The following is a 15381-nucleotide window of genomic DNA, read 5'->3' as shown; positions in this document are numbered from 1 at the left end:
TATATATAGAGAAGAGATATTTACAGTAAAAAAACATGAGAATAGCTTTAATTTTTTGTCTAAAAAAGAAACAGAAGTAATAAACTTCTATAAAAAATCAATGCTAAAAAGATTTTGTAAAAAAACCTATTTATTAAATAAGATTAAAACAAATAATAAAATTAATTCAATTCTTTGAAAAAAAACAAACAAACAAAATCCATTAATGTTTATGCACATAATGTGAAACACCAAAATAAAAATGATAAAAAAAGTCTCAAGAACTAATTTGTAACTTAATTTTTAAGAATCGTACAAAAGGTTTTTTTTTTTTTTTTTTTTTTTTTTTTCCTGAGGATTAATAGAGACGTATATCAATCTTATTGCGAAAAAACATATATAAATAAATCACGCAACTTCTTTCCCTTCTGTAAAGAAACATATTCTCTGATAAATGAACACGTAAAGACTTAAATATAACTGGACGATTCTTTGAAATCCACTCTCCATGTCATCCTTCCCATTACAATTAAATTGCCCTCACTCAAGAAGTGCAAAGTTCTGGAGAGTGGCTTGTATTCATTCCAGAAGTTGCCCTTCCACGAGAATGGCTTGTTTCAAATCACAAGCCTTGTTCAACGTGATATATTTGGAAGCAATTCTGACAAGAGCCTCCCACCGCAGAAGTTTCTGTACTTAAGACAAACTCTCTGCTGATTTAGGCTCTAACAAGGAAACTGTTGCCACTAAGTCAACAGCAAAATCTAGGCATTCCTGGAGTAAAGCAAATACTGGGCCTTATTATCCGAGGCCAATATCCATACTGTGAACAGCATTATTCACTTCTCTCGAGTTCACTTGCATGGTTTCCTAACCAGGCTAAAGTGGGCTCTTCGATAGCATTTGGACAACCGCAGCGAACTCAGCCACCACCATTCTTTCCTGACTAAGATTGGAAGAAATACATGTAATCAACAACTCCTAGGTTTTCTGTAGTGTTACAAATGCAAAGCCATACTATACAGAGGATACTTAATTTATTGTCGCAAAGACTTTCTGCTGGTTATTTGCACGACCTCCTCTGCACTCCTGTTGATCGTGTTCAGCCCCAGCTGAAGCGCCAAAATGGAGTAGGCAGGAAGAGCCACCTCCATGCTTGGTCCTGCATTCGTGGCCTTGGTCACTTGGGGGGTCACCTGCTCGACAACCACAACATCCCAGGTGTAAGAAAAGGATTGAAGGAAAAAGAATAGAGTTAGTGAAAGCCTGCAATTACATCATGAACACAAGCAACTGAAAAAAGAAAGATCAATGAATTAAAAAATCTGACTAGCTGAGGATCATAACATTGATATGATATTAAGTAAAGTTTGCAGCGTAACGTTGATGACTATGGGATAAGTGGACCTTCGCTGGATTTGTGAAGGAATTTTCGTCCATCAATCCTGCAGATGTCAGGAGCATGATGTAGGACTCGGTAGCGTTGAAGCGGTTGGCTGATACGCCTGAGACTTCGAGGTTCAGATTCAGAGGGTTGCTGCCATAGTTCACTGCCTGCATTTACCGACATTCATCATTTCCAACTTAACACTACTCTCAAGCTAAGCTCCACCAAACAGAAAGAAAATTGACATTCATGCAAAATGAGGTGATGTGGGCTTCACAGCGCACCTTCACAATCAGGTAATCCGAGCCACTAGAGGTGTTGTGTGCGCGAACAGCAGAAGTAACTAGCATTGCAAGACTCGTGGACGAATCAGCTTTCACAGTGGACGGCAGAAGGTCGGCACCGTTGGAGTTTTTAAAGAAATGCTGAACCCAGTAGCTGGGTGTCCCGTATTGTTGCCAAGAGTTGAAAACAATTGCATCTGGGTTCCATCTGTTGCGAACACACACATAAATGTCCCTTCCACTCAGTATGCGTAGAAATTTACTGTTCTTTATTTTAGGGAGGAAAAAGTGGACTATTCTGTGTGATGTTAGTATGATGGTATTTCCACTCAAGATGTTTGTGCTGCTGAAACGGAGTTAAGTTTTTTAGTCTGCCAATAAGCAAAATGAGGAGGTGCTCCGTGAGGAACGTACCTTCTATCGTTGGCATTGACAAAGAGAGGTGCGTAGCTTGCCATTTCCACTATATCACTGTTCTCCAAACCCCCAAGATGTCAAAAGATGACTTTTTGCTAAACGAGTTTCTATCTAATGAACTTGACTACTTCAAACACAACTTTGTACAGCCGAGTAATCGTGCTACAAACACTTCAGCGTGCAAAAACTGATTTAAATGAGAGGCAGATCATAGCCATCTGTGATGGCTCAAGAGCATCTAATTAAAAGACCTAATGATTAGCTGATTAACTTTCCCTAGATAGACCAATCTCAGGTTTTCAAAAGCAGAAGGGTTCAACCTATTGAGTTCCAGACCAATAAGAAATGCGCCTTCAGCCAATGATGCCAACAAACTGCCTGTCCCTGAGTCGGCTCCCACTACCGCATACTCACTAACAAAGGCCTGAAAGGAGACATTGGTTAATGATATAGCACGATTTTATGCAAATTAAACCGAACAATATCCATAAAACTCACCCTCCAATGTGAGATTAATACGAAAAGATAGTATTACCTTAGGGCCAACCCTGGAGGTGCGATCAAAGCTGTGTCGCATTGAAAAAAGGTTGTTTGCGGTCGTGTAGATCTACAAACAAAACGTTGTGAAAGAAAAGAAATTGAGTAGGTTTCAGTAGTGGTTGCTAAGAACCAGCACGAGAAGAAGAATCACAGACAAACTATGGAGCAAACTGCAAGAATCCTCCAATTATCAAGCGACAAGCGAATCAAACTTGCCAAAAAGAAACCAATCAAAAGGTCTTACATGATAATCATACAAGTCCGCAGGATGATCGAGAGGCCCACGCGATCCATCACAATTAGAAATTAGCTCAATATCTGGATACATAAGTTTGATAGCCTTGTAGAATTCCATATAGTTTCCTGTTCAGGCATATTAATAACATGTTTTGGGGTCAGTTAGAAGCGGAGGCTTTGGTGAATGTTGATGGATAATCAATTGTAAGTTTCCTTACCTCTGTAGTACGGTTTCTCGCAGTCTTCGTTACCAACCGCTACATAGAGAAGAGGAAAAGGATCAGGATGTCCCATTTGTGCTCGCACTGCACCCCAAGTTGAGTTAACAGGCCCTCTTGCAAATTCAATACCTTCTAACACATCCTGCTCGCAAAAAAAAAAAATTAAATTAAAAACCTTCAATGGGTACTTCAATGCCACAATTCAAATCAATACTAGTGAGCATCTCAATATCCTTCTCTGTACTGAAAGAAGAGAAAAATGCCCATAATACACAGAAATAACAGTGCCTCACAGCTCTATGCAGCTTACAAATTGTGTCTACCTGAACCCAGGGTCCGATCTCAGCCGTTGGCACTGATTCCCAATGACTGATGCCTGCAAAGAACTCGCCAAGTTATTTTCATAAAATTGAAGTAGCTTATCTAAACAAATAGACGTCCCGCCGCTCATTGACTGAAAAGCGAGACCTATTATGAAACTATAAATAGTGGTAAATTTCCTCATACCGTTGTTGAAGACCCAAATTGGTGCGGCGCCTATATCCTCTGCCAACTGCAATGCCGCCCAATCTCTTAAAGTACTTCACAGACGAAGAAAAGAGTTTCCCAGACGAGTTGGAGTATGCAATTAATGGCGGCAGAATCAATCAAAGTAATTGGCCTACTCCAACTGTCAACAGTTGAGCTTCATCACTCAACTTCTACAGATTGTACCATCACAATTAGGAGAGAAGAGTGGATAAATTTACAGACCTGAAGGCCCTCGAAATAGCCAAAGCCGTCATCAGACCAGTAGTTCCACACGTCACCATAGTGCCCGGGACGATTCTCATAATCACCAACCGAATCCCGCCACCGGAATGCATTGGCCAACCGAACACCCTCCACATAGCAGCCACCTGCACACATTGAGAGATAATGCATTGGAAGGTTCAATAGCATGGGCAAGCTCCAATCCATAGATAGACACCAAGTTTTGGGTGACGTACCAGGAAAACGAAGGAATCCAGGTTTCAAATCAGCGATCATTGTTGCAAGTTCCTTCCGAAAGCCGTGTCCCTGCACACTCGATCAAGATTCGTATCAAAGAATCTGTAAAGGGGTGAAATGAATGTTATTGAAAGGTACAGAAGAGAGAATTTAATGAGTTGAGTTTGCATTGAGATTATTTCCTCACCTTAAAAGTATCTGTCGGCATGGCCGAAACTTGGTCTATCCAGTACTCGCCTTTCGTGCCAGTCGTTAAAGACAACCGAGCATAGTGATCTGTTGATTTGGCTGTCAACACAATCGACTGTTTACTCCAATCTCGGTTCGATTTACCATCCACACTGCAACACATTGAAGATGTTCTTGGAGCTCTAGAAAGATATTTTTAATTTCAGGAAAATTTTGCTCACAAAACGAGAAAACAGCTTCTGGTTTAAAACCTTCACTCATTAAAGTATGTAAAGTACCTACAAATACCATTGCTGATACCGACCCAAAAGTGAGTGCCTAGAGGAACAGAAGTGACCACTCACCTGACAATTTCCAGTGTCAATACAGCTCCGTTTGCAGATATGAATGCTACAGAAAGGTTGAAAGTATTTGACGAACGCAACCAGAATTCAACTTGGTACTTGGAGCCAGCGATTATATTCTGCAAGTGCATAGAAACAACTGAGATGGGCCCTCAAAGGTTTGTGAGCATCTAATCCTTACTAACCTTTCCTTAGGATCAAAGCAGCGCGTGGTGATTAATTGGAAATTCTCACCATGCCCCAGAATCCAGGGTTAGCAGTGCCAACACCCCCCTTTGGACATTTGTTGTTGTTTTCGTCGCCGTTGTCACACAACACAGTAATCTTGAGTGCCACTGGATTTCGGTTGAAGGGAGACGAACGTTCCGTTCCAATGATAACTTGTGCGTCGGACCCAATTTTGTACCAGGGCTCGAAAATTGAAGGCGTGTCTTGACCCCCTGCCTCGAAACCTGAGCACGGGACAGCACCATACACTATTCAGATAATCCTCTAGGAAGCGAGTAGAAAGAAGCGTAGAAAATTCAATGTGAAGTTGTGTTTGTAGGTAGAGAAGAAGACGATTGTTTCTATAGAAAATCAACATTTAAGGAGAAAAGAAATGAAAGGGAGATCAGACCTCGGTTCTGAACAAGCTCTGCCCACAGGCCACCACTACCAGCATGATTAATCTCCTGGAAAGCAATGTGAATGCCCAGTTAAATTTAATAATCCCAAACACATCATACAAGCGTAACATGTGAACCCCAAAAACCAAAACAAATTTTGGGTCCTACCTGATTCAATTCAAACGCAGGCCAAGTATCGAAGGCAGAATACTAAGATTAGGTTGTGGCGATTCCTTTCATACCTCGAAAAAAAGTCCAAAAAGGGTCGCGGGCATCTGTCTTCCAGGGTCGCTTACATTTACCTCCAGCGTCACAGTCGGCGTGATTTGATTAAGTGAAGGTGCCGAGAAACGAGAACTGAGCGCCACAGCCAAGAGGCATAGCAAGCTGGTCGCCAATAATTTCACAAGTGAGATTATGGGCATCAGTGGACGCTCAAACAAGTCAAAGGAATCCCGACATCTAAGGTTAAGAGTGGGTAACCTACCCAAATGTGCCAGCGGCAGTTAGAAGCACGCAGCGATGGCGTGCTACCAAGGTCCGCATGTTTGTAAACATGACTCAACGAGATGCTCCTCGCAACAGATACAAGTTGGTTACACTGAGGGTGGCTGTATTGCACAACCTTCAGAGTATCCTCATGCTCCGCGACTATTCCTGCACACCTGATCGGAAGTTGAAGATTGGAATTTAGCGAGAAGTAGGGGTCACCGACAGTGTCGCAATTTAGTCTTTTGAATGCAGTCTCTTGCGCTATTAATTTGAAGCTTGTACTCAGTCATTATCAAAATTTTATCTATATCAGAAATTTGTCTTCGATCATGTGGTAGGCTACTGATCCGGAGCAGAGTTGAGCTTACAAGAAATGAGACGAGAGAGATCAGAGACTGCGTGTACAGAAAGAGATTGTACCAATCTCACATCAGATGCTCACGTTTCCATTTCAAGAGCAACAAGACGGAAGCTGCTTCGTCCAAGATTTTATTTGTGGAGCATTTTGTGTTCCTGGCAACACCATGTTTCACAAAACATAAAATTGAGAACTTCTCAAGTAGACTTGATGCGGATCCGAGCTTCTTCTACGACGAGTAAGGCAAGTGATCGACTATTCTACAATTTCAGGACAGCATAATTGAATGCGGTAATACGTGCTCAGAATGCACCCCAATTGAACCGAATGACACAGCTCCAACACACGTCAGCCACAAGGAAAAACTCTTCTTTACACCACTCAACGACGTGGACGCTCTGCGACACAAATTAACACGATGAGACTAACCCAAAGCTTACTTGCAAGCATTTCACAGAACGACACCGAGAATCTCAGGATTTGTGACCTCTCAACGGCCTCAATCTCACTGAGTGAGCTCCGCATTCTTCTGCCACCAACAAAGAAAAGAAATCCTCAACCTACAGTCAACGCCGACCCGAGATCCTGGCACACCTCCCTCTCTCTTTCTCACTCGCTCTCTCTCACACCACGCTGGCACAAGCCAAGAATGCAACCCCCGAATCCGATCGAACAATTCCACCCACATCTTCAACAAACCCGGAGGACAATCCAAAAACACTTTCACCCACAACACTCCGAAACCGACCTCCCAACTGCGAGACCATCCAACCACACATTGCATCGCCAATTGTCACAATCCCACACTCAATCTCTTGAACGCAACCGCTTACCAGCTCCGGAATCTCCACACTCCACCCACTAAGGAACAAATTCACTCGCTCGCGCTCCAAAAAAAATTGATACGCAGCGTTGGCTTGGAACAAATCATGAGGAGGGGAGGGGGCATGAATACGGTGAAGGACTGGCTTCCATGACGATCGAAAGAGGGGGAAATGATCGCGATGAGGACGGCGACGAGGAGGGATGCAAGATTCTGGAAAAGAGGGCAGGTGAGTCAGCCAGGGCGTGGATTGGGCACTATCCTCATCGTAGTGGCATCTAGGACTGACTGCATGCGCCGTGGACTGCGTGCGTGCGTGCGAATCGACGATAAACCCAATTGCCCATCCATCGACTCCTCCCACCATCGTTACTTCTGTGTCGCGACGCTCACCTCGTCGCAACGAGAGTCCAGTTGTCTCGGTCGGAAAAAGGCTCGTCGCACCGAGCAAGACAGAGCCCAAGACCAATACACACACAACACGAGTCGAATGTGCAGGAGCTTGTTGAAATGCATGAGAGTTGGGATTTGAGTTTGTTTCGATTTACGATGCGGTGCAACTCATTTTTGGTGTGTGGGTTGACGAAATACTGAGAGAAGAGGAAAAGATAGTTTATTCATAAATTTATGAAAAAGAGAAACACGATTGTATCAATATGGATTTGATGATGATTGCGGCACCAAAAAGTAATTGTATTTGCACACATTGATTGTGTTGGTATTTGATGTGAGTTGAATATGGTTTTTTTTAGAGATTTTGAGCTTTTCTTTGGGTGGATCTAGTGTTTTTTGTGTTGGGATCTTTTGATGTGGTTGAATGAAATGGATCTCATTGTAGGAATTAATTTTAGGGTTGTGTCATTTGTTGCGATGGGAAGGTATTTCACATTATCTAGTATGAAAAGATCATAAGTTGTTGGAGAATTAGATTTTTAGTTTGTGAATTTCACAATATTTAACGTGGTATGGATAACTTCAAGGAGATTCAATCAATTAAAGAATTGATGGATTTAGTTATTTTATTTTATTTTAAGTCTATCTAAACAGATTCCTCCTTGTGTTCATGTGACTAGTGTTTCCTACTTAAATTGTCATTATCACTGCAATTGTCAAACTTTGGTTTACGAAAACTATATTTTAGATTAAAACATCATTCAAATTGTGTCATGTGATTTGTGTCATGTTCAATTAAATGGAAATTATGCTCTCTGTCCAGATTGTGTCTAAATTAACTCAACGCATATACCATATTAAAATTCCACAAACATGACTCATTCTTGATCATCTCTAAGGTTGCCTCATGTTTCATCTTCACCAAACAAAACATATTTCTTTTCCTAGCAAATGTATAGGTTAGTTATAACAGCACAGATTCTATTGAATGAAGAACAATAAAGGAGAAAAACATTGTTTGGGCAATACCTGTACACATGCATCACGTGTGCAAGGTTGGTGACACATGCGAACCGCCGTAAACAAAATCATACCTCTTCGATGCTTCGGAGTGTTTCTCAGTCTCGTCATGTCATGAAAGTGCATACACCTAAACTACGCCCACAAAAGAGAATCACTCGCACGATGCACGCAACTGTGAAGAGTCGGTTGTTAAACATACCTAATTTCAACGATGTAGAAACTGGTATGGTATGCAACCTGCAACTCTGGGTTAAAACTGATTCTCACTGTTGATTCTTGGGTCGTTCATGAATCAGGATTGTAACAAGCTGGTCAGGTATAGCTACATTCTACCCGAAATATGTGCCTACCCTCTCAGTGCTCGTGATTCATGCTGTTGACTCCGCATTCCAAGACTGTGGGTTCCATGAAAACGATACAGCATGTGAATTATGGCAGTTTCTTCACCTATACAAAGTAAATAAGAAACTTTGTATCATATTTCTTAACTTTCTGGAATGTCCCATCTCACACCGATGACTACAATGAAGACGACAATTGTTCGCGACAGCGATGCATTAGCTGACTTCAACATGTGCAATGTGAGGACAAGGGGTAGGCATGCGTATCGAGCCTGAAGCGCGGTGAGATGTTTAATCAAACAAACAGTTTTCGAATCCCAGACCTAGTCGCTGGAAAAACAAACAGTCCACTGCCGTCACTTGGGTCTCATAAACTTTCGTGCACCTGCAGTCTAATCACTCGTCGGCTACAATCTAATTGGCCCATGAAAAAAATGCATTGCACCAACTATTCACTTTGTACAAGAGAAATGCCGGATCTGATTGCTTTATTAACCAAGCTCCTGTAACCAACGCTCACACGCAACAGTTGGGAAGACAGAGTCAACATCACAGCTCGAGGACCTATACCTTAGTGGATTTTCATAAAAACTGTTTCCGATGCTATCCCAGTTTCATCGATTTCAATGTATTTAATGATCTAAAATTAATGTTAAATCTAAAATCGGATGTTAAAAAAGTTGGGTATGCAATTTTCTAACCGAACCCACACAAAAATGGAGGTCAAGATCGTCTTAAGCAGCAACGGCCTTCTTTGCGGTAACAGCATTGCAAATCGTAGCGAACTCGAGGCCCTTTAATGCAGCTCCTCCAACTAGGAATCCATCAATATCTTCTTGAGTGGCAAGCTCGGCACTGTTTGCACCATTAACTGAACCACCATAAATGATTCGAGTCTTTGAGGACACCTCGGGGGAAATCTTCTCCTTCAACCACTGCCGGATGGCAGCATGCACTTCCTGGGCCTGCTGGGGGGAGGCCACCTTTCCGGTTCCAATAGCCCAAACAGGTTCATACGCAACCACGATGTTGGACCAGTCCGATACGGCGTCAGCGTATGCTTGCAACTGCTCAAAGACAACATCGGTGGTGCGATTGGCTTCACGGTCCTCAAGCTTCTCCCCAACGCATGCGATCACGCCGAGGTTCTTCGACAATGCGTACGCACTCTTCTGCCCAATCATGGCATCAGTCTCGCCGATCACGTGCCTACGTTCGGAATGGCCCTGGATCACCCATTTCACTCCGCCGTCTACCAACTGGTCGGCACTGATCTCTCCCGTAAAGGCCCCTCCCTTTCCAGTCCAGCAGTTCTGGGCGGCGACTTCAATTCGCTTGGTGAGCGATCCCAGCACCTGGCTGATGTAGAGATACGGGGGAGACACGACAATGTCCACATCCTCCTCGAGCTTAGCGCTGTTAAGCTCATCTACGAGTTTCTTGAGGGACTCCACAGTGCCATTGCACTTCCAGTTTCCTCCCACAAAGAACCTGCCAGTTCCAGCCATGGAAACAACCCCCCTGTGACCTCTTCCCTCACTCTGCAAACATCAGAAAATCACCCCAATAACTCCATCACTTACACCACCAAAACCGAGGAAAAAACTCCTCTGTAGTAAGATTACCACAAAAACAAAGAACCTGAATACGAAACCCAATCGAACACATGGTCATAACCTAAAACCTTCCATGCTCTCACCTGCAGCTGCTGCGACAAGGCATCGAACCCAGACTCGGTCCTGCTCCCAAACTCCACACATCGCAGCCCAGAAAACTGCGGGCAAGTAATAGATGAGGGTTTAGCAGATGAAACTGCGATGGGGGAAGGACGCGCAACCGAGTGAGCGGCTCTGCTATAAACGACAGCCATCGCTTGTGGGTTTTTCGCGAAAAATAGCGATCAAGAGAAGTGAGAAGAAATCGTTGCTGGTACGGCTGCTGCGGATGCGATGTCACACTGTGAAGCCCATGAACAACAAAGGGTGAGGATATAACAGAGTGGGAATGGCAGGGGAAGCCTACAGCTAGCAACACTGGTCTTTGGAAGGCTGTGAGAGGTCGTCGTCTCCAACTCCAGCCTGACGGTCCTAAGTGGTATCTCCCTTATTACCGCGGAAGCGGAACAAACCCACGGTCTCCGAAATAGCACATGATTTCGGGACAAGATTAGTTCGAAGGAGGATTGCTGGCTGCGGGTTTGCTATTTTCCATCACTGATTGCTAATTCATGCAGAAAGATGCCAGCACGACGGAATCAGAAACAGGCATTTGATGCAACGGCCTTAACCGCATTAGAAAATAAGCAGTGCTGCATTACTGTGTCCGTTCTCTTCCAGCCGTCAATCAAGGACCCAGTCGATGAACGAGTCAAATCATTTCAACAGCAATTAGCTCCACGATTTGTCGTCAAGTAGCACATTGCGTGTGTTTTTTTGTTTTTCAATCCTTCCCGTAAGAATGAAGTTTCATGAATATGACGTAGGAGAAGGATCTCTACACCGGGACAATAGCGAGAGACGAGCGCGACGCACGACTCGAATTAGTGAAACCTGAACCCGGAAAGATTCGTGCCTCGTGAAACGCATTCGGGGCTAGGGATCCGTGTCAGACGATCCCTAAAAACGCACAGGATCCAAGTTTGGGAAACAGAGTTTTGATATCAACCCACGCAGATAATAAGTGTCCATGGAAACTATTTGTTTAGTAGGGTAGCAAATAATTTAGCAATAAACAGGAAGGGGCGTCACGTGGGCGAGAGATGCCCCTTGCAGGACCTGAGTGGATAGCTCCCATCTCCCAAGATTCGGATGAGGCGGGGTCCATCACTCACTCCCTGTTTCTTCCCCAATCTGTCTCTCTCCTTCTGCACCACCACCACATTGCATGTCAGCAAACCAACAACGTCTAGGTAGAAAAATCCGGCCTCCACTTGCCTATCACCCAGCGCAAAACTCCACGAAATGGAAACCACGGAATCCTACTCAATTCTTCCTCGATTCCTCTCTCTGCTCCAGCTCTGATCAGCTTCAAGCATTCTGAAGGTGAATCTGCTCAATACTAATGCTGATGCTGATGATGATGCTCGTGTGCATTGGATTCAGGGAGCAAATTGCCAATGCGGGAACCAATTCGCAACGCGGCGTCGCGGTTCTCGTCGCAGCGAGTACGAGCTTCCACAAGACGGAGCGGCACATTTTGCATTGCGCGGTGTGAATGCGTTTCCATCGCCAAACTTTTTCCATCCGTATGAGTTACTTTCTCGTTTTACTTTTCATCGTGTCTGTTAACTTTTTGTTTCTTGTTCACACGTACGAGACCTTCAAAAGTTTTGATATATATATATATATATATTCATAATAGCAAGGTACTCAGAACGAAAGGAAACTAATAGGAAAGTTGGCCCACATATTTTATTGTATTTTTATGGAGAGTTGTAGCACAGTGTAGAAGATAAGTGAGCTTTATAAATGTGGAGTTAGAAATAATTTTAATATTACTTGATTCGAACCTCATAGTTTTCTTTTATAAACATGTTTATTTGCCAATTTGAATGAGTGGAGGAGGACACTATTTTTTCCAAGAAAAATAAATAAATAAATAAAAATACAAACTCGATAATCACATACATCTTCATGTATAATCACATGTATTAAAAATCAATAAATAAAATAAATAAATGAATACACATTTGTTGTTGTCAAAATAATAATAAATAAATAAATAATCCTTTCAAAAATATATATATTGGTTTAAGAGAAATAAATTTTAATTGTATGCTTTTTTTATAATGAATAGAAAACCATCTTTAATAATTGCTACAAAAAGCTTCTTTTTTTCATAAAAATAAAAATAAATGAAATAAAGCAAGACAGAGTTTGGCATACCTCATAACTAAAAACTACACACGCTAGAAAATTAATAACAAATCATTTATTGTTTCAAAACCAATCATGTTTTTTATAGATTTAAGAGCAGGGAATTGTTTAGTGAAATATACTTGAGGTTGATATGTCACCAAATTATGCATTGGAAAAGATGGTGGTAAAAAGACTGCCAGCTGCAAAGCACATAGTGGCTATTTTATCAGTAAAACATCCAAAAAAGTGCTTTCCAATTTAAAAAATGGTAAAATCTGTGCTTATAATAAGAATGGAAAACTTGAGTAGATTTTATTTTTATTTGTCACTTTAAAAATACCATAAAATATGTTTTTCTTTCAATAGAAATAAAAGTTCTTCTGAGGGAAAGTAATCAACTAATCGAAATAAGTTATAATTATTATTTTAAGTAACAGATTTTAAAATTATTTCAATTGTATCGGTATTTTGTTATCTCAAAATAATCCTTATAATAAAAATTTCAGAAAATTTTATTTCGAAACATTTTATCAAAACAATAAAATAATAAAAAAAACAAGCAATTTGAAGTACATACACAACCAAGAATTATCGATTTAATATTTTTATTCATGCAAGTACACGTGTCAATTTTTTTAAAAAAAATTGTAAAATTACATGAATACTAAATACATTGACTGATCTGAAGAGATTTACCAAATCTCATGATTTGATTTTGAAATGTATAGATAGTATTATTGATGAGGTACATCTATATATATATATATAAACACTCATATTTTGTGATAAATACTTGTGATAGTCATATCTATAAGTATAATAAAATACTAGTATAAGAAAGTAATGTAGATCTAAAGGATGGAGCAAGAGTCCACGGTTTTTAATGCGCAATTCTAAAAAGGAATTGTATCTAAAACAACTACACATTTATTATTGTTGTATTAAGAACAAAAAACACTCAAAGGAAAAGAAAAATATAAAATATATTACATACACACATATGTGTGTGTATATATATATATGTATATGTAATCTAAAATCTTAACATAACAAGATGCCAAATTGTTACATATATCCTTAAGTATGACAAAATATTTGAATATAAGTATTAAAGTAAATAAAAATTATAAAGTATATTTATAGTAATTTTTTATTTGTACTACTAGGCATAAATAATCAATGATTCTCATTAAACCAAATTTACATCAAATTAATATACCTTATTGAATATGTTGAATAACTACACAATATATTACAACTACTTTTTTGACATGTTAATTAAAAAAATGCTTTCATTCAATAAATTATGTTTTGAAGTCAAAAACATTATTTTGGTGATGAAGGTAAATTTAAGAAAAATAATGAACATGACACCAATTTTAACAATTATCATACTCATTCAATTGCAAAGAAATTTCAATATAATAACAAAAGTTTCATATATACATATGAATTGATATAATTTTAAAATATATTTTTGAAAATTTTAATTAATTTTTTTATTGTAATAAGTTAAATAAGTTTTGTGAAAAAACAAATAAAATACAAATGCAGAAGAATGGGTCATATATGAAAGGTCATTTAATACCGTTGACAATGTTTAGAAAGACACAAGAATAGTAATAAGTAATACACACACACACACAAGAGAGTTTCTAATGAGAGAGAGAGCTTCACACAAAAGTCTATTGATCTAGTTGTGTCTTGTATACAAGAGGAGAAGGAGAGAAGTTAAATAGTTCCTCTCTACTACATTCCAAATACTATAGCTATAGTATTAATATAGTCTATATTAATTATCATGGAGAGCGCTCGCTACATTTAATGTTCTTAACACTCCTCCTCATTCATCATAATATTTACATAATATAAAATTTGTATAAAATTATTATCTATATTTTTTTGTAATCTTGCAAGATCAACAATTGTTGCTTCATTAAAATCTTATCTAGGAAAACCTTATTGTATTTAAGAATAAAACCATAGATGAAGGAAAAAGAATACAACATCATTTTTCTAATTATTTAAAGAGTTTATTAACTTTCTTATTCAAGAAAAGCAAGTCGCCACATACGAATGCCATAAGTAAGTCAATAATGGTTGCACAATGGGAGAACTTTGGTGAAGCAAGGTTATTTGCAGATTAAATTTTGTTAATTATAAGTGCTTGATCAGTAATCAAGTCATAGATATAACTAAAATACTTTAGATCAATATGGTTTGTCCTATGGCCTTTAATGAAACCAACTTGCATCTGTGCAATACAAACACTATTGTCTTCATGCAAGATAGTTGGAGAATCATCATATGAAAATCCATAGGTTGTTTGAATGAATTTATCAATTGATCGCAATCAAATACATTCTCGAGATGCTTCATGTAAGGCAATAATTTCTGCATGGTTGGATGAAGTTGCAATTATTATTTGTTTCACTGATTTACATGATATTGCAGCTCTATGCCTTAAAAATACATATCTTGTTTGAAATTTAGCTATTGTTTTATCAGATTTATATCCCGCATCACAATATCCAACCAATTTTGGATGTACAGATTGTGTGTAGTATAATCCCAAGTCTTTAATATCTTTTAAATAACGTAATGAATGTTTAATGCCATTCCAATGTTGTAGTGTTGGATGTGCACTATGTCTTGCAAGAATACTAGCTGCAAATGCAATATTTAATCTTATACATATAGCCAAATATAAAAGTGTTCCAACCGCTGCAAGGTATGGATATTGATCTCCCAATATTTCCTTCTCTTCATCGTATGGACAATATGGATCATGACCATCATGACCACATCCAACCATTAGTGTGGACAATAAATAAGCATCAATCATATTGAATCTCTATAAGATTTGTCTAATATATATTAGTTGGTAGAGAAAAATGC

At 39.6% G+C, this 15381-nt stretch overlaps 2 protein-coding genes and 1 long non-coding RNA gene across 19 annotated transcripts; 1 reads left to right on the top strand and 2 right to left on the bottom strand.

Moving 5' to 3' along the window:
* Positions 1–467: 467 nt before the first annotated feature.
* LOC112293280 (alpha-L-arabinofuranosidase 1) lies at positions 468–6999 on the bottom strand. Of its 16 annotated transcripts, none has more exons than XM_073539589.2 (21): positions 6880–6999; positions 6487–6575; positions 6109–6201; positions 5684–5861; positions 5439–5583; positions 5208–5262; positions 4823–5040; positions 4589–4707; positions 4243–4396; positions 4055–4124; positions 3819–3964; positions 3573–3618; positions 3389–3441; positions 3063–3207; positions 2852–2970; positions 2603–2674; positions 2388–2491; positions 2065–2121; positions 1651–1858; positions 1387–1533; positions 468–1175 (listed from the first exon to the last, which is right to left on the bottom strand). In XM_073539589.2, exons 4-21 carry the CDS (start codon positions 5752–5754, stop codon positions 1017–1019), a joined length of 2088 nt encoding a protein of 695 aa, XP_073395690.1. In that variant the 5' UTR covers positions 5755–5861; positions 6109–6201; positions 6487–6575; positions 6880–6999; the 3' UTR covers positions 468–1016. The 16 variants fall into 16 exon arrangements, with proteins under 16 accessions (XP_073395690.1, XP_073395694.1, XP_073395693.1 ...); XM_073539593.2 differs by having other exon boundaries at positions 5684–5853; XM_073539592.2 differs by having other exon boundaries at positions 6131–6201.
* A 2098-nt stretch (positions 7000–9097) lies between these two features.
* On the bottom strand, positions 9098–10575 carry LOC112293281 (triosephosphate isomerase, chloroplastic). Of its 2 annotated transcripts, none has more exons than XM_024542533.3 (2): positions 10326–10575; positions 9098–10167 (listed from the first exon to the last, which is right to left on the bottom strand). In XM_024542533.3, the coding sequence occupies exons 1-2, from the start codon at positions 10494–10496 to the stop codon at positions 9361–9363; spliced, it is 978 nt and encodes a 325-aa protein (XP_024398301.1). In that variant the 5' UTR covers positions 10497–10575; the 3' UTR covers positions 9098–9360. The 2 variants fall into 2 exon arrangements, with proteins under 2 accessions (XP_024398301.1, XP_073395695.1); XM_073539594.2 differs by having other exon boundaries at positions 9098–10117.
* Positions 10576–11401: 826 nt separating this feature from the next.
* LOC149987616 (uncharacterized) lies at positions 11402–12155 on the top strand. The gene is made up of 2 exons (XR_016506968.1): positions 11402–11534; positions 11728–12155. It is a non-coding gene; the product is annotated as an uncharacterized LOC149987616 (long non-coding RNA).
* The last annotated feature ends 3226 nt before the right edge of the window (positions 12156–15381 follow it).

The sequence above is a fragment of the Physcomitrium patens genome, chromosome 16 (assembly GCF_059467195.1).
Source record: "Physcomitrium patens ecotype Gransden chromosome 16, ASM5946719v1, whole genome shotgun sequence".
NCBI lineage: Eukaryota > Viridiplantae > Streptophyta > Bryopsida > Funariales > Funariaceae > Physcomitrium > Physcomitrium patens.
This window is presented reverse-complemented; position numbering and strand designations above follow the sequence as displayed.

What these genes read in the sequence shown, in the direction of transcription:
- LOC112293280 (XM_073539589.2), bottom strand. Translation starts at nt 5,754, where the DNA reads ATGTTTACAAACATGCGGACCTTGGTAGCACGCCATCGCTGCGTGCTT. An exon ending in TTGACACTGGAAATTGTCAG is followed by an intron (nt 4,397 to 4,588) that starts GTGAGTGGTCAC and finishes AATGTGTTGCAG; the next exon opens with TGTGGATGGTAAATCGAACC. An exon ending in AGATCGGACCCTGGGTTCAG is followed by an intron (nt 3,208 to 3,388) that starts GTAGACACAATT and finishes TTTTGCGAGCAG; the next exon opens with GATGTGTTAGAAGGTATTGA.
- LOC112293281 (XM_024542533.3), bottom strand. Translation starts at nt 10,496, where the DNA reads ATGGCTGTCGTTTATAGCAGAGCCGCTCACTCGGTTGCGCGTCCTTCC. An exon ending in CCTTGTCGCAGCAGCTGCAG is followed by an intron (nt 10,168 to 10,325) that starts GTGAGAGCATGG and finishes TGATGTTTGCAG; the next exon opens with AGTGAGGGAAGAGGTCACAG.